Source organism: Delphinus delphis, chromosome 11 (assembly GCF_949987515.2).
Source record: "Delphinus delphis chromosome 11, mDelDel1.2, whole genome shotgun sequence".
NCBI classification, from domain to species: domain Eukaryota; kingdom Metazoa; phylum Chordata; class Mammalia; order Artiodactyla; family Delphinidae; genus Delphinus; species Delphinus delphis.
In genome coordinates this window covers 44,905,133-44,924,163 of record NC_082693.1, presented here as the reverse complement: position 1 = coordinate 44,924,163, position 19,031 = coordinate 44,905,133, and the positions used below count along the sequence as shown (strand labels likewise).

Below are 19,031 nucleotides of genomic sequence, written 5' to 3'. Positions count from 1 at the left end.
CTTAATTGAGGCTTTTAATAATTGACATACAGTAAACTGTACATATTAAAACGTACACTTTAAGTTTTGACATGTGTTCACTGTAAAACTGTTGCCCCAATCAAGACATAATGAAGGTCTCACAAGCCCCTCGCCCCCTCCCCCCTCCCGGCCCCAACACCTGGGACCCAGACCCGCTCCGGGAGGAGAGTCGGGCCGAGTGTCGGGCCGAGTCTCACCCCTCCCTGCCCCCAGGCTCCCACTCCCTGAGGAATTTCTACACCGGGGTGTCTCAGCCTGGCCGCAGGGAGCCCCCCTTCATCTCTGTCGGCTACGTGGACGACACGCATTTCTTGCGGTTCGACGGCGACGCCCCGAATCCGAGGATGGAGCCGTGGGCGCCATGGGTGGAGCAGAAGGGGCCGGAGTATTGGGATCGGAACCCGCGGATCTACAAGCACCACGCACAGACTTTCCGAGTGAACCTGAACACCCTGTGCGGCTACTACAACCAGAGTGAGGCCGAACCTCTTCAGCCCACCGTCCTCATGGCATCATTGTTGGCCTGGTTCTCTTGGTGGTCACTGGAGCTGTGGTGGCTGGAGCTGTGATCTGGTGGAAGAAGCACTCAGGCAGCGACAGTGCCCAGGGATGTGATGTTCTCTTTCACCAGTCCTAAAGGGCTGTTTCCTGGATTATTCTTTCCATCTTTTCCAAAGAACCAAAAACTGGAAAGGAACAAGGATTAACCCCTGGAAGTCCCAGTGCTACGTGATCTGATCAGACCACACACCTGAGCAGACTGCAGAGTTTTGGCACTGCGTCTAGACAGCACAGAGACCAGGGAGTCCTAAACTTTAATTTGCATAAGAATCATCGGGACATCTTGGTAAGATTCAGAAGGTCTGTAGTAGGGCATGGGATTCTGTATTAAAACAAGGTTGGTGCTGATTCTGCGGACTTTCAGATCACATTTAGTAGCAAGAACGTAGACCAGGATTCCCACATGGCTGTGCACCAGCCTCACCTGTAGGGCTTGTTGAATAAGCAAGTCTTGGGCTCCGTGCCCAGCATTCTGAGATGGTGGGTCTGGGAAGAAGCCTGAGTATTTTGCAGCAATCCTTAGAAGCAATCTTGGGATTTAGCCAGTTAGGGAACGACTGAGGTCAGTGATCAGAGAGCGCTCAGGTTGGGGAGGAGCCTTAAATCCACACTTAAACCTTGTTTTTTCCTGGGAAGAAAAGGGCAAGACGTATGCTGGAGACACATGTTGGTTTTTCTACCCTGGGGTATGTAGCCAGGTGGAAGACTGACGAAGTGTTATCAGCTCAAGATGAAAAACTATGAATCCTTGCTCTCTGAAACTATTCCCTGGATGGATTTCTCACTCATTCCTTGGTATAAACAATGGAATACAAAAAAAAAAAAAAAAAAAGACATAATGAACATATTTATCATCTCCACAAGTTTTCTTATCCCCATTTGTTATCCTTCTCCCAACCTCTGTGGTCTCCTGGCAACCACTGATCAATTTTCTGTCACTATAGAATAGTTTGCATTGTCTAGAATTTTATATAAACGGAATCATAAAGTGTATAGTCTCATGTTTACTTATTTTTGATTTGGCTTTTTTTATCAAGCTAATTATTTTGAGATTCATCTGTGTTGTTGCATGTATCAATAGTTCATTCCTTTTTATTGCTGAGTAGTGATCTTTTGTATAGCTATAACACAATTTGTTCATTCATTCACTTACTGATGGACGTTTGGGTTTATTCCGGTTTTCGGCAGTTACAGATAAAGTTACGCTATGAATATTTGTGTACAAATCTTTGTATGGACATATACTTTATTTTTCCCTCCAAGTTAATTTCTTTCTTTATTTTTTTTCTTTTTTTTTGACGTGAATTCACGTAGCATACAATTAACAATTTTAAAGTGTACAGTTCATTAGTATTTAGTATACTTACAGTGTTCTGCAATCACTAGCACTTTCTAGATCCAAAACTTTTTCATTATTCCATAAACCACCCCATGTCCATTAACTAATCATTCCCCATTCTCTCTTTCCCCCATCCCTTGGTAACTTCTAATCTGCTTTCTGTCTCTATGGATTTGCCTAGTCTGGATATATAATATAAAAGGAATCGGACAATATGTGAACTTTTGTGACTGGCTTCTTTCATTTAGCATAATGTTTTCATGGTTCATCCAAGTTTTAGCATGTATTAGTACTTTGTTCTTCTTTTTGGGTGCGCCAAGTGGCTTGCAGGATCTCAGTTCCCCCTCCAGGAATTGAACCTGGGCCATGACAGTGAAAACCTGGAATCCTGACCACTAGGCCACCAGGCAACTCCCAGTACTTTGTTCTTTTTTATGGCTGAATAATATTCTGTTGTGTGGTGGATATATCATTTTGTTTATCGATTCGTCAGTTAGTGGACTTTTAGGTTGTTTCCACTTTGGGGTACTGTGAATAATGCTGCTACAAACAATTATGTACAAGTTTTTGTGTGGAAATATGTTTTCATTTCTCTTGGCTATAAACCTAGAAGTCTAATTGCTGGATCATATGGTAACTATGTTTAACTTTCTGAGGAACTGTCAAACTGCTTTCAAAGTGGTTGCATGATTTTACATTCCCACCGACAGTGTTTGAGAGCACCAATTTGTCTATCATCATCAAACGTCTTATTGTCTGTCTTTTTGAGTCCAGCCATCCTAGTGGATGTGAAATAGTATCTCATTATGGTTTTGATTTGCATTTTCCTGGTGACTAGTGATGTTGAGCATCTTTTCACGTACAAATTGGCCATTTGTATATCTTTTTTGGAAAAATGTATATTTAAATCCTTTGCCTTTTAAAAAGTTGGATAACTTATCTTTTTATTATTGAGTTGTAAGAGTTCTGGGTACAAGTTCCTTATCAGATGTATGCTTTGCAAATATTTCTTCCATGGGTTGTTTTTTCACTTTTTTGATGGTATTGTTTACAGACAAAAGTTTTAAATTTGATTAAGTCCACTTGATCTATTTTTTTATTTAAGAGTTTTATGGTTTTAGATCTTACATAGGTCTATGATCCATTTTGAGTTAATTTTTGTGTATGGTGTGAGGTATGGTTCCAACTTTTTCTTTTATGTATAAATATCCACTTGTCTCATTACTGCATGTTGAAAAGACTGTCTTTGGCCTATTTGATTGTCTTGGCACCCTTGTCAAAAATCAGTTGACCATAAATGTAAGGATTTATTTCTGGACTTTCAATGCTATTCCACTACAATACTGTTTTGATTACTATAGTTTTGTGTAGTTTAGTTGAACTCGGGAAATGTGAGTCCTCCAATTTTGTTGTTCTTTTTTAAGATTATGTTGTTTATTCTAGGTCCCTTGCATTTCCATGTGAATTTTAGGATCAGTTTGTCATTTTATGCAAAAAAAAAAAGCCAGCCGGGATTTTGATAGGGATTACTTTGAATCTGTAGATCAGTTTTGGGAGTGTTACCATCTTAGCAATAAGTCTTCCAATTGATGCACATAGGATGGATTTACTCTTATTTAGATATTATTTCATTTCTATCAATAATAGTTTGTGATTTTCAGTATACAAGTCACATTTTTTAACCCTACCCCATTACACTTCTTTTGTTAAATTTATAACTATTATTTTTGTTACTATTGTAAATTTTTCCCCCCTTAACATCACTTTTGAGTTGTTCTTTGCTTGTGTGTAGAAATACAATCAATTTTTGTATATTGACCTTGTATCTTGCAACCTTGTTGAACTTGTTTATTAGTTTTTAGTGGATTCCTTAGGATTGTCTAGATACAAGATCTTGTCATCTGCAAATAGAGATCTTTTTTACTTTTTCTTTTCCAGTCTGGATGCCTTTTCTTTCTTCTTAGTGCTTCATTGCCTTAGCTAGAATCTCCAGTGCAAAAGTTTATGTCTTTGTCTTGTTACTGAACTTAGAATAAATGCATTCAGTCTTTAAGTAGGATGTTATTTATGGGCTTTTGCAGATTCCTTTTATGAAATTGAGTTATTTCCTTAGTGGTCCTGGGGATTACAATTGACATCTTAATTTATAACAATGTAGTTTAATTTAATACCAATTCAGTTACAGTCGTGTGCAAAACTTTGTGCCTGTATAGCTCTGTTCCCTCTTCTCTCTTTTGTTCTATTACGTACAAATTACATCTTTTTACATTGTGTGCCCATCAACACAGGTTTATAATCATAGCTTTATTTAGTTGTCTTTTAAATCAGATAAACAAAAAGAGTTACAAACAAAACATTTATTTATACTATCTTTTACATTTACCTATATAGTTGCTTTTACCAGTACTTTTAATTTTTTTGTTTGGATTTGAGATACTGCCTTAGAGTCCTTTTATTTCAGCCTGAGTGACTCTCTTTAGTATTTCTTATAGACTAGATCTGCTAGTGATGAGTTCTTTCATTTTTATCTTGGAATGTCTTAATTTCTCCTTTGTTTTTGAAGGATAGTTTTGCTGGAGATAGAATTCTTGGTTGATAGTCTTTTTCTTTCAGCACTTTGAATAAATCTTCCCATTGCCTTCTGACCTCCATGGTTTTTGATGAGCTTCCTGGATTTGCAGATTTAGTGTTTGAGAAAAATTTGGCCATTATTTCATTAAATATCCTTTCTTTCCCTTTCTGTCCTGTCAATTCCAATATGAATTGTTAGGCTTTGTTCTGAGGCTTTGTTTATTTTTCTTTATTCTTTTTTCTTTCTGTTCCTCAGACAGATCTAGCCTAATTGACCTAGCTTCAAGTTTGTTGATTATTCCTTCTTCCTGCTCAGGTCTTGTGTTGAACTCTCTACTGATGTTTTTCATTTCCATTATTGTAGTTTCCAACTCCAGAATTTCCATTTGTGGCTCCTTTTTGTAATTTCTGTCTTTCTATTAATATTCTATTTTTGATGAGATATTTTTCTCATACTTTTTCTTTAGTACTTCAGTCATAGTTATCTTTTTTGATTTTTTTTCCTCCCTCCCTCTTTCCTTTTTTGATCTTTTTTAAAATGGCTGATCTTATTTTAAAAGTCTGTCTAAATCCAATGTTTGGGCTCCCTAAGTGAGTTTCTGTTGACTGCCATTTTTCCCTGGGCCATACATTCTGCTTCAAGGAAATGTTATATTGCTTCTTGTATAGTATAAGATTTTACAATACTATACTTCTGTTTCTTCCCTCCTGGTCATACATTTACTTGTATATATAAATTGTTCAATATAGTTTAAATTATTCTTGCTTTGAATAGTTGAGTATTTTTAAAAGATATTTAAATAACGAAGAAAGAGTTTTTTCTATTTACCCACATTGTTACCACTTATGCTCTTAAATCCTTTATGTAGATCCAGATTTTCATCTGTTATCATATTCATTCATCTTGAAGGACTAGTACAGGTGTGCTGGTGATGAATTCTTTCAGCTTTTGTATGTCTGAAAAGTTTTATTTATTTTAAATAAAAAAGTTTTATTTTATTTACTTTATTTTGCCTTCTTTTTTTTTTTTTTCTTACGGTACGCGGGCCTTTCACTGCTGTGGCCTCTCCCGTTGCGGAGCACAGGCTCCGGACGCGCAGGCCCAGTGGCCATGGCTCACGGGCCCAACCGCTCTGCGGCATGTGGGATTGTCCCGGACCGGGGCACAAACCCGTGTCCCCTGCATTGGCAGGCGGACAACCACTGTGCCACCAGGGAAGCCCTTGCCTTCATTTTTGAAAGATATTTTCTGTGAGTATAGAATTTTTGGTTGACAGTTTTTTTTTTCTTTCAGTCCTTTAAGATACCACTCCATTGTCTTCTGACTTGAATAGTTTCCAGCGAGAATTCTGTTGTTATCTTCATCTTTGTTCCTCTATAGATAATAAGTTCTTTTTCTCTGGCTTCTTTTTTTAAATTATTAATTTATTTTATTTGTTTATTTTTGGCTGCATTGCGTCTTTGTTGCTGCACACGGATTTTCTCTAGTTGCGGCGAGCGGGGGCTACTCTTTGTTGCAGTGCGCTGGCTTCTCATTGCGGTGGCTTCTCTTGTTGCAGAGCACAAGCTCTAGGTGCTCGGGCTTCAGTAGTTGTGGCATGTGGGCTCAGTAGTTGTGGCTCGTGGGCTCTAGAGCACAGGCTTAGTAGTGGTGGCGCACGGGCTTAGTTGCTCCACGGCATGTGAGATCTTCCCGGACCAGGGCTCGAGCCCAGGTTGCCTGCATTGGCAGGCAGACTCTTAACCACTGCACCACCAGGGAAGCCCCTTCTCTGGCTACTTTTAAGATTTACTCTGTATTACTCGTTTTAGGTAGTTTGGTAATAAGGTGTTTTGTTCTTTGAGCTTCTTGGATCTGTGTATTTATAGTTTTATTCCAATTTGGAAACTTTTAAGTTATTGTTTCTGTAATATTTTTTTCCTGTCTCTTCTTTGGAGATACCACTGACACATGTATTAGGTAATTTGAAATTATTCCACAGTTCACTGGTAATTTGTTCATTTTATTTAGTTTTTTCCCCTGATGTATTCTGTTTAATCTGCTGTTAGTCTTACATAGTGTAGTTTTATCTCTAACATATCAGAGATTTTTTTACTTCTTCTAACATGCCTACTTTTTCCTTCAGATTTTTGCATATATGGAATACAGTTATAATAACTTTCTAAACATCTTTCTTTACTATTTCTATAATCTGATTGTTTCTCAGTCATTTATCTTAACTTTTCATTAGGAAATAAGTATAATTTATAAGAAGCTGCACATGTTCCATGTGTTTTTCACCCATTTTCTCCCAGTGGTAATGCTTGTATAATTATAGGACAATATCAAAACTAGGAAATTGATATTGGTACAGTCTTCAGAGTTTATTCATATCTGACCAGTTTTACATCTACTCCTGTGTGTGTGTGTGTGGTTCTATGGAATTTCATCATGTGTGAATTTGTATATCTACAGCCACCATCAAAGTACAGAACAGTTCTATTCAAACAAGAATTTTTCCTGTTGACCTTTTTTTTCTTTTGGCTGCACCACGCAGCATCTGGGATCTTAGTTCCCTGACCAAGGATCAAACCCGTGCCCCCTGCATTGGGAGCGTGGAGTCTTAACCACTGGACCACCAGCAAAGTCCTTGTTGCCCTTTTATAACCACTCCTATCCTACCTCCCTCCACCCCACTCATAAACTTGTAACCCTGGCAACCACTAATCTGTTCTCTAGCTCTATAATATTGTCATTTCAAAATGTTATTTAAATAGAATCATACAGTATATAACCCTTTAAGGTTGACTTTTTTTTGCCCCCACTGAGCATAATTCCCTTGAGGTTCATATAAGTTGTATATGTGTGTGTGTGTGTATCAATAGTTTGTACCCTTTTATTGCTGAGTAGTGTTCCATGGTATGGCTATCCCAAGTCTGTTTAAGCATTCACCTGTTGAAGGACTTCTGTATTGGTTCCAGTTTGGGGCTATTATGAATAAAGCTACTGTGAATATTCACATACAGGTTTTTGTGTAAACATAAGTTTTTGTTTCTCTGGAATAAAGGTCCAAGAGTACAGTTGCTGTGTGGCATGGTAATTGAATATTTCATTTTATAAGAAACTGCCAGACTTTCTTCTAGAGTGGCTTTGCCATGTTACATTCCTACCAGCTATGTATGAGTGATTTAGTTTCTTTGCATCCTTGCCAACATTTGGTATCGACAGTTTTTTTGTTTTTTTTCGGTTTTTCTGGCCATGCTGTGCAGCTTGTGGGATTTTAGTTCCCTGACCAGTGAATGAACCCAGGCCCTTGCCAGTGAGAGCACGGAATCCTAACCACTGGACCACCAGGGAATTCCAAACAGTATTTTTTATTTTAGCCATTATGATAGGTGTGCAGTGATAGCTCATTGTGGTTTTAATTTGTATTTCTGTAATGGCTAATGATTTTGAATATGTCTGTTCATGTCTTTTGCCCATTTTCTTTATTTTTATTTAATTAATTAATTTATTTATTTTTGGCTACGTTGGGTCTTCGTTGCTGCACGGGCTTTCTCTAGTTGCGGCACGGGCTTTCTCTAGTTGAGGCAAGCAGGAGCTACTCTTCGCTGTGGTGCGTGGGCTCCTGCTCATTGTGGTGACTTCTCTTGTTGTGGAGCACCAGCTCTAGGCGCGCACACAGGCTCAGTAGTTGTGGCGCATGGGCTTCGTTGCTCCGCGGCATGTGGGATCTTCCTGGACCAGGGCTCGAACCCATGTCCCCTGCATTGACAGGTGTATTCTTAACCACTGCGCCACCAGAGAAGCTGCACTGCCTTTTTTTTTTTTTTAATTTATTTATTTAATTTATTTTATTTTTGGCTGTGTCGGGTCTTTGTTGCTGCGCGCGGACTTTCTCTATTGCGTTGAGCGGGGGATACTCTTTGTTGCGGTGTGTGGGCTTCTCACTGCTGTGGCTTCTCTTGTTGTGGAGCACGGGCTCTAGGTGCGCGGGCTTCAGTAGTTGTGGCGCACGGGCTTCAGTAGCTGTGGCTTGAAGGCTCTAGAGCGCAGGCTCAGTAGTTGTGGCGCACGGGCTTAGTTGCTCCGCGGCATGTGGGATCTTCCCGGACCAGGGCTCAAACCCATGTCCCCTGAATTGGCAGGCGGATTCTTAACCCACTGTGCCACCAGGGAAGCCCTGCTCTGCCTATTTTCTATTTGGATTGTTTGTTTCTTTACTGTTGAGTTTTGAGAATTCTTTATATATTCTGTATACAAGTCTTTTGTTGGATATGTGATTTGCAGATATTTCTCCATTCTGTGGCTTACTCTCTTCTGTGAGCTCTAGACTCCTTTGCTCTCTCAGACTTTCACTCCTGTGTTCTCCACTTAGGGAGCATGTTGGAGCATGCCTAGGTTCCCCTTAGACTCCCTCTTTTGACATTTTTTGGAAACTCTCCCTAGGCATTAAACTTTGGTAATCATAGAGCTTACCTTATTTGTTTCCCATCTCTGAGGAATCATTGTCCTTCATTGCATGTTGTCCAGTGTCTTAAACACCGGTGTTTCACACATTTGTCTGGTTTTTTTATTGTTTCTTCCAGGAAGATAAATATCATCCCTGTTATTCCAAGTTAGTCAGAAGTGAGATCCCCACCCCAACCCCCAGAGTTTTCAATAACATTAGAAACATCCACTGTTATTAACTACTGTCCCAAAATTCCTTCCTTTCTTAAGTTGTTTTAAAAAAAGGGTGGGGTGGGGGGTGAGGTGGGAATGGAGGCTAAATATAACTTAGACAAAAAGATACTTCTGATGTCCTTCAGTGTCTCTTGAAGCCCTGCTACTTTCGGAGGTTTGCCAATCAATCAGATAGATACAGGCTTAGAGCTAGAAATAGGTCAGCTACCATAGCACACAATGATGGTGGGAAAAGATTTTTGTGACAGCTTGTGTGTGATGATATATCCTTTCCTGTTCAGGATTCTCTTTGAATTTAAGGCTAGATTCTGGGTGTTTTCAAATGCCTTTTCTCTATTCTTATCTTTATAGTCCTTTCCTTAAAAGAATAACCATATTTTTAAAATTACATTTTCCTTTATTTAAAGGGTAGAGTTAACCAGTTAAAGCAGCCTTTTCCAGCCTAGGTACATCTAGCTAGGTAATTCTCCTTTGACCTTTACTATTAGTTTTGGAGCTTATCTCAGAGTTAATGGTGATTTAATATGTATACAAGTGTTTCTTCAAGATTTCTCTCTGCATTTCAAAGCTGTGCTCATCTATGTAAAAATTTAGAGAGATAAGTATTGCCACAGGATCACGTGGCTAGTAGCTGTCAAACACTTGAAGAAAATATTTCTTTGGAGTTATTTTGTGGAATTAGGACACATTTCAGTAATTAGGTAACTGAGCTCTGGGAATCTGCTAGAACCACCTTTAGAATAGAGCTGCCTCCGCTTATGCTAGTCTCATCAGGAAAGTTTTATTTCTATTCCCAGTCTATTGTTTCTGCTGATGAACAAGGGCATAGCTTGGTATATTATTAGTCAGCTGTTTTTCAGCAGTGTGTATCATGATGCCTCGCACAGAATGGTTACTCACAGAGTATTTGTTGCGTGAATGAATGAATGCCTCTTCCTTGAGTCACTGCTTCAGTCAGTTCCCTTCATATATTTCATCCAGGATCTCTCTTTTCTTTCCATCTCTATCCTTTTGGTTATTTTTTTGTTTGCATTTCCTCCAGAGGGTGAACAAAGAAGTCAAAGAAGATGAGCCTGAAATCATTTCATTCTTTATGAGTAACTCGGATAAGAAAAAAGTATTGTATGAGAAGAAATTGAAACTCCTGGCTAAAATGAGAGTTTTGAGTTAATACTGGATTTCATTTATCTTTTCTGTCTTTTCCTGGCATTACTAATGATGGATTGGTGTTCTGCTTTTCTTCAAAGCCCTGAACAGCTTTCTCTTCAATTATATAGCTAGTGATATGCTCCTTTAGTTTTCATTTTTATTTCTAATTTTTCTTACTTTCCCTCTGTATGGAGTTCTCTTCTTCTTCTTTATTCCTTAAATATTGGTGTGTCCTGAGGCCTATGCTTACCTCTCTAGTCTTTTCTGCGGTTAATCTGACATTGTTCTCACCATGCACTCTCCTTTTAAAATCCAAGGTTTCGACTTCTGTCACAGTTTGGTGACAGTTTGGTGACAGTTTGGTCTAGATATCCAGTTCCATCAGTGTAACTGCCTGTTGGGTACTTTGATTATGTCAGCTTGTGGGCACATCACATTTACCATGTTTTAAACAGAACTTTATTATCTTTTCTTTTTCCAAACTGGTTTCTCCTTTAGTATTCGTATCTCAGTGGTGGAAATGTCTACCCCAATTGTTGTCAAACTTTTTGGTATCATAATCTCTTTGTACTCTTAAAAATTACTGAGGCCTCCAAAAGAGCTTTTGTTTTATGTAGGTTATAACTATCAATATTAATGTATTAGAAATTAAAACTGAGAAATTTAAAAAACATTAATTCATTTAAAAATGATAATAAATCCATTATATGTTAACGTAAAAGTGAATTTAAAAAAACTTATTGCCCATAGCAACAGCAACAAAATTTATGAGAAATGTGTCATTGTTTTTAATTTTTGCAAATAATTTAGTGTTGGGGTTAATAGAATACAGATGAATTCTCGTATCTGCCTTTCATTCAGTTAGTTGTGATATTACATGTCATGTAGCTTCTGGAAAATGCTCTTGTGTATCTTTGAGGGCATGAGAGTGAAAAGGGTGAATAAGGTCTTAACATTATTATAAAAATGGTTTTGACCTTGCATATCCCATGAAAAAGTCTTGGAAATTCCCAGGGGTCCCAGGCCACACTTTGGTAACTCCTTTTCTTTCTGGTTGCCTGGGTGTTCTCTTAGACTTCTCTTCTCCCAACCATCACACATATCTCCTGTGTCACCAAGTCTTAATGATTCTACCTCCTTAATGCCTCTTGGGTCAGAGTCCCCTCATTCTACAGCCAGGATGCTTATCTCATATTTTCCCTACTTGGTATCTCTGCCTCTATTTTATCTTCTTTCTAACCCATCCACATTGTAGCAAAAGTAATCTTTCTAAAATAGAAATGTGATCATATAACTACTTTCTGAAAGTCCTTTACAAGTTTCCCATTGCTTTAGTTAGTACACAAGATGTTTTATGATCCTGTTTCCACTAACCTCTAGTTTCTTCTTCAAACACTTTTCTGTGAGTACCTTATACTATAGCTTTCTTTACGCAATACTTGCAGTTCTGAGAAAGCATCATGGTGACCCATACATCTGTGTTAGTGATACTGTTGGGTTCACACTATGTTCCTGACACTGTTCTAAGTACTTTACATATATTATCTCATTTAATCTTTACACAGTCTTCCAAAAGAAGTACTTTTACCATTTTCTTTTGTAGATGAGGAAACTGGGATTTAAAGAGATGAAGTAACTTTCCTCAAATCATCCACTTGTTATATATGGAATCTAAGTCTGTTTCTCCACTTCTCTATTTGGCTAAATACTGTTTGTCCTTGAGGATTATTAGGCTTAAGCATCCCCTCCTTCTGGAAGCATTTCCTCCAGTGTGATTTAGATGACTGTTCCTTCTATTTCCATTTAACCTTGTGAGCAGCTCTAGCTAGCATTTAACGTATTAGAATTTACTTATTTGTCTCCTGCACCATTGATTTTCCTGGTAGGTACAGGAAGGGAACTTCATTCCTCTGGCACAGGAAAATTAGTCTGCATCCCAGAATATTTATTTCTAAAAGGAAAATGCATGTTGAGGGCCTTAAAACCTAATGTCACTCTGGACCTACTTATTCTGTTCATTCTATGTAAGCAAAGCCCTCAGTTTCAGAGAAACTATAAAACAGATAATAATATTTGTATATTCTTCCAAATTTAAAAAATAGTATCCCTGATCTTGTATTGGTTTAGAGGAGACTAAATAACAACAACAAAATAATAGCTAACATTTATTTAAAATATTTTCCATGTATCTAAGCATTTTACCTGTATATTAACTCAATTTAATATTTACAACCCCATGAGATAGTTATTATTAACCTTTGTTTTACAGATAAGGGAAACTGAGGCACCAAGAGGTTAAGTAACTTATCCAAGATCACACAGCTTGTAAGTGGCAGGTGGGGAAATCAAATCTCTAAAAACTATACTGTGCAGAATACTGAATCTTTTTTACCCAGGATCCCATATTTATAGTCTTTGTTAGGATAAAGGTAAGTGAGGATTAGAGGTAAAATTATGTGGCACAACTCTAGTGTTGTGATCTTATAGAAAAAGACGATTTACTATAGATTTTTTAAAATGTGTTTTCTTTTAAAACACCATCTTTTTAGTACGAATGAAAGGATCTTTCAATGTTATCATTATTACGAAATTAATATCATAGTTCTGAGCTTCCTGCCCAATTAATTCCTACTTTCCCAGTGAATAATAGCAACAAAAAGTTTCACATTTTAGTTGAGACTTAGGAAGCTGATAATCATTTTTATTCTCCTAGCAAGTTACATTGGTTAATTCCAGAATCCTGTTTTCTTTATTTGTTAGATACATCTGCCCTCCCCCCATCCCTTAAGCATTGCTGTGGATGTTTAATTTTGAGAATGCTAATTAGCTTTAGTAATTACACACCTTGAGTCATGTCTAGACATTTATAGGTTTGTATTTTTGGTCTAGAATAGGATGTGTTGGAACTTTTTGGCTTTTGTGTCTTTCTTTTTTTTTTTTTTTTTTTTTTGCGGTACGCGGGCCTCTCACTGTTGTGGCCTCTCCCGTTGCGGAGCACAGGCTCCGGACGCGCAGGCTCAGCGGCCATGGCTCACGGGCCCAGCCGCTCCGCGGCACGCGGGATCCTCCCGGACCGGGGCACAAACCCGCGTCCCCTGCATCGGCAGGCGGACCCTCAACCACTGCGCCACCAGGGAAGCCCAGGACACCAGTTTTAAGGATGACTGTCCAGCCATACTATTCATCAGACCCCATACTTGAAGCATTCTTGAGTAGGTTGAAACCTGCACAGTCCACATGAACCCATGACCTTAACTATCCTCATCTAATTATAAATTTTTTTTTGTTTTTCGTTTTTTAAATTTTTGGCCGCGGGGTCTTAGTTCCCCCACCAGTGATGGAACCCCGGGCCTCAGCAGTGAAAGTGCTGTGTCCTAACCACTGGACCGCCAGGGAAGTCCCAAATTCATCGATTTTATCAGACTTGGAGTTTAATTTAAATATGGAAAGAACATAATCATGGCTTCTGTTCAGTTTTCAAGGTACCCTTTTTGTTAACAGGTGAGAATCTTATGTTTGCATGTGTTGCGTGATCAGCTCTGTTAGGGGTGGAAAACTGAATAGTAAAATCTTGAGTGCTATGTACCCTCAGTACTAGGGGCATAATTAGTAAGTCTAAATTGATGTTAGACCTAGAATATAATGGTGTGAAAAACAGAATTTTAACACCCCTTCTAATTTTTTTCTAAAAAACATGTCTTCCCTATGTCATTTGGATTTGCTTTTTTTATGGTACCTACTGTTGCCAAATAGTACTATTGTTTATTACCTTTCTTGTTACCAAATTTGCCAAGTTCCTGAAAAATACTTGTTTTTTGAAAAAACAAATTAGAATTCTGGATCTCTTTTGAATGACAGTTTCAGCAGCATCCTGTATTGCAAAGGGCTTGGGAATTTGTTGACATACATCTATTTTCTCTGACTCCCAACTCCTCCATCTAGGCTTTATAGTCTATTTTTAAGTCTTGCTGCTGTGCTCTATATTGCGGGAGCTCTTTTCCTGAATTATTTATCATTGTGTGGAGCTGAATGGAGCAGTATGTTTTTTCACCACTGCTCATTAGAACCCGTGTGTCTGTCTTCAACTTGGTTGACAGATTTGGTTCATGTTAAATCCCACTGGTCCATCCTCGCAAGGCTGCAAGGCAGTGTGGGAACAGGCCACAATCTGTGATACATTGTAAGATCATTCAGGCTTTTAGATTATCGTTATTTTGTTTTGGCAGCAGTGGGAAAGATAGAAGCTATGCAATGTTCTTTCCTTAGTCTCTGCTCAAAGGTAGAGATTGTTATGCTGATTTTTGTGATGAAGCTTATTTTATGTTTTTTTTTCTTTTTCCCCGCCCGTCATCCCTCCCTCCTTCCCTCTATTTTATGTTTTTATAGTTGTATTTTCAGGAAAGATGAGGGAGGAATCCCTACAAAAAGCACAGCATTAAATCAAGATTCAAATTTAGTTATAAATATGACCCAGATACTTAGGGGCACTTTGAAATTCTCTGGTCTTGGGGTATGGGTTTTGGGGAATTTGTTTGTTTTGTTTGGGAATATTTCTTTTCATTGCCTATTCTTTCACCATCTTACAGATTGTAGGCTTGGAAGAAGGATGGCAAATCTAAGAGTGAGGCAATTATTTTGAATATTTCTTCCCTTTTCTATTTTCCAGTGCATCAGAACTGATGTTTATCTTTTGTCTCCATCCAGTGTTTTTTCCTGCATCTTTTGTTTTCTCTGATGTATGAGCACACTACTATATATATATTCTTTACTTGTAAAAATGTTTTCCCCTTTCATATCATTGTAGGCGGAAGTAGGTGGCTGTCACTCACTTGGGCAGAAGAGTAATCTTGTTTGTCCCCACTGCCCTGTTGTCCATCTCTGAGTTTGCTTGTACCTTTTTAAAAAAAGTAATGGTATAGATTTGGTTCCCATTCTTGGAGTAATGATGAAATGCTTTTATATTTTGAACCAGAACAAGCATTTTGGCCTTCTGTTGCTGCTTTTGGTCAGTGCTACTGGCTGAGAAACTGGTATCTCACTGCTCAGTGATTCCAGTTTTTATCATTATCATTTCACTACCCTGTGATAGTGGTTCTCAGTTACATAAATCCCACATATCTCAGCAGGACCTAAGGACAGCCCCACTCACTGACTGTTTTCCTGACATTTCACTAAACTTTCTTTGGACTTTGTCAGCCAAGTTGAACTAAACTAAATTTACTGTCTTTCCCCTTGTGCTTTTGCTCTCCTCCAAGTTATCCTGACTCTCTTCTTTAGCAATACATTTCCAAGATTTCTTGAAAAATCCAGTGCAAAACTATGTTCTTTAGGAAACTTTCCATGGTTCAAACTACCCAACTCTTATTAATTTGTATGTACTCCTAGTTTTTGTAGTTATTGGGGCTTCTATTTTCAAGTTACTGATGATGTAAAGTATAGTCCCTGAACTCTAGGAGGTCTAATCTTAGGGGGGAATCAGAGATGAATGGACTTATTTTTCTAATTATTTTGAATTCTTTTGGTTTTAAATTTCACATATATATTTTTAAATTCCAGATTCCAATTGTAAGAGCAAGAGCAAGTGTCTTGTTTTCCATAGAAGAAATCTGATGAACTGTTCCTACTGCTCTCAGCATGTAGTAGACAGCCACCTGCCTTAACATGAGGCAGTCTCATTAGATAATAGGTATCAATATAGGGAAAGAGGGATCCTAAGTATTGGATATTCTCTCTTTTGAATCTTTTATAATGGTAAGAATACTAAGACTTTACAGTCTTACTTGGAATTATATTTTGGAGACTTAAATGACACAGATTACAGACTGAATGTCCAAAAGACATGCTTGGTTTCTGAAATAGCCATCCAAGTTTTGTCTGCATAACAAAGTTAGAGCCTACTTATTACTGGCATGCTAGAAGGGTGGCTTACCTGAGCAAAAAGTCTATCCCTGACAGTCCTATGGTATAGCTGTGCATTCTTAATAGATTTGAGTTTGTATTAGTTTACTGTGAAAGTCTTTTAGGTGACATTGAAACCCAGAATTGCATATTATCTGCAGGGCTGTTAACCTCATTTCCAACCCCCCCTTGACACTTTGCATGAGAGTTGAGTTTACCTTAGAAATCTTATTTCAGATCTAGGGTCCCTGACCTTTCAAGAAATGGAGCTATGTTTCATTTTCCTGACGCTTCTTAGATCATTTGATGGTGTTAAGGTGCTAGGGTAGGGGTAGGGGGTAGGAGAGTGAGATTTGGTAGCTTGAAAGTTCCTGGGTGAAGACTAGGAGGAAAGCTACTTGAGGATACTTATTTGCTTAACCCTTCTATATGAAATCAATTTCCTGACCACTTATCCTGCCTTCTTAGCCCCACCACAGCCACATCAGCTGAGTTCTCATTCCCAGTGCTGCTAACTGTGTGCAGAGTTAGGGAATGGTCTCCAAGCCTGCCCTTACTTCTGGCACCAATTTCAGAGTTTGGGGGTCCCCAGGACCACTCTTGGGTTCAATAATTTGCTAGAAGAACTCGCAGAACTCACTAAAAGGTGTTCCACTCAAAGTTATGGTTTATTTCAGCAGAAGGATGAAGATTAAAATCAGCCAATAAAAGAGACGCATGATGCAGAGTCCAGGAGGGTTCAAAATGCTGAGCTTCTGGTTGTCCTCTCCCAGTGGAGTCATGGACAGCATTAACTCTTCCTGGCAATGATGCGTGACAATACACATAAACTACTGCCGATCCAAGAAGCTCACCCAAGCCTTGGTGTCCAGAGTTTTTACTGGGACTCCATCATCCCATAGATGTGGTTGATGGCCTATGTAGTCAACCTCAGTCTCCAGCCCCTCCTCAGATGGAGTTAATACTATGTGACAAAGTATTGTACAAAGTCCCCACCATAAATCACATTGTTAGGCTATCTGGCACAGCTCAAGGCCCCCCAGTGAACAAAGATTCTTATCAAGCAGGATATTGCAGCAGCTTAGGATTACTTCCAGAGTTCTAAAGGCAAAAACCAGAGTTCTTTTGGGCAAGGTTAAATTCTTTACGACATACTGTGTCTTAGGCCCAACCAAGAAAAAGGGGAAGGGAACTAGTTTAAATTTTTAATTTTTTTTTTTGGCTGCATGGCACGTGGGATCTTAGTTCCCCGAGCAGGGATCAAGCCATGCCCCTTGCAGTGGAAGCGTGGAGTCCTAACCACTGGACCGCCATGGAAGTCCCTAGTTTAAATTTTTTGAACCACGTAGATTTATTTTCTGGTCAAAAAGTTAGATATATATAAATTGAATTTTTTTAAAAAGTAGGTGCAAGTTGATAGAGCTCCCAGGCACCTGAGAGAAGTAAATTCAGATCATCTCTGGTGGAACGTACCTCAACCCTAGCTTCAAAGAATTCCCAGAGATAGGTTGCCAACAAATATGAGCTAATAATAATAATATCACAAGTAAACAAGTCACTGTGAGCAAGTGTCAGCAGAAGCAATTGATCCAGACCCACAGGAACTTCAGATATTGGGATTATTTGCTATCCAATGCAAAATAAGTATTTTTAATGAAATAGGAGTGTGACTAAAAACCATAATGAACAAAGAAGAGGAAAAAAGCAACACTGGTTCGTTTGTAAAATAAGCCATTAAATATTTTAGAAGTAAAAGAATATAATTCAAAGTTAAAAACTCAGTGCAAAAGAACTTGTACTTCTGGTCATGGTGGAATAACAAGAAGTTGATTTATGCCCCTGCCTTAAACAAATAACTGTACAAAATGTATTTTAGAAACTGCTTTCAGATATTGGACAAAGGGTAGCAGAGAACAGTGACACCTGAAAGAAGGGAAAAACAAACAAGTTGAGCCCTATCATGGCCCCACATTCCACCTAAAGAAAGTTTCCAGGCTACAGCAGCTAGATTGGGAAAGGATACCCAAGCAGAGCTGGCAGTCTCCCTGAATTGAGGAGACAGAGGTAAAAGTTCGGGGAAGCCAAGGCAGCTAGAATTTGTGGGCAGAGGGCTTCATAGGAAAGAGAGCAACAGAGATTTCCCGAGGTTTCCCCTGAACCTTCATGGTCCAGTACAGTAGCTACTAACCACATGTGGATATTTAAATAAAAATTCAGTTCCTCAGGTACAGTAACCACATTTCAAATGCTCAGTAGCCATGATTTCATCACCACCGAAAGTTCTATTGGATTTTAACTGCCTTAGACTCTTTAGCTGTCAGTTCATGATTAATGAGGAAACTAACCCAAGGCCAGAAAAAGATCATTAGAAAGCATTAGTCGGAACTGGAATACAGGGCCATGAGTATTTTGTTTCCACTAGCCAGCACAGAAGCCACTCTGACATCTGGGACATTGAGTGGAGTCCTTAGAAGGGTATTGCCTTAGTAATGGTGCCAAATTAGCCACAGTTTAAAGGATTTTCCTAACAAAGCAGAAGAGCAAGCTTCAGAAGGATCAAATTGTTTTCAAGTCACTTATTAGTAGAACAAAGTTCAAAGTTAAAGAAATTTAAAGAAAAACTCTAGCAGCTAACAATGCAAAATTTACAATGTTTGGCATCCAATCACAAATTGTCAGGCCGTACAAAGAAGCAGAGAGTATAGTAAATATTGAGGAAAAAAACCTGTCAATAGAAATAATAGATGACAGACTTAGACAAGGATACTGTAGCCACTTTAACTATTCCATAGGTTCAAAAAGCTACAGGAAAGATTGCACATGTTA

At 38.5% G+C, this 19,031-nt stretch overlaps 2 protein-coding genes across 15 annotated transcripts in view; both read left to right on the top strand.

Annotated features, from left to right (window-relative positions):
* The window catches only part of R3HDM2 (R3H domain containing 2), a 146,703-nt gene that overhangs the window by 42,985 nt on the left and 84,687 nt on the right, over positions 1-19,031 (top strand). The window lies entirely within an intron of this gene.
* On the top strand, positions 111-4,280 carry LOC132434307 (BOLA class I histocompatibility antigen, alpha chain BL3-7-like). The gene has a single exon (XM_069541237.1). It carries the CDS (start codon positions 111-113, stop codon positions 588-590), a length of 480 nt encoding a protein of 159 aa, XP_069397338.1. The 3' UTR covers positions 591-4,280.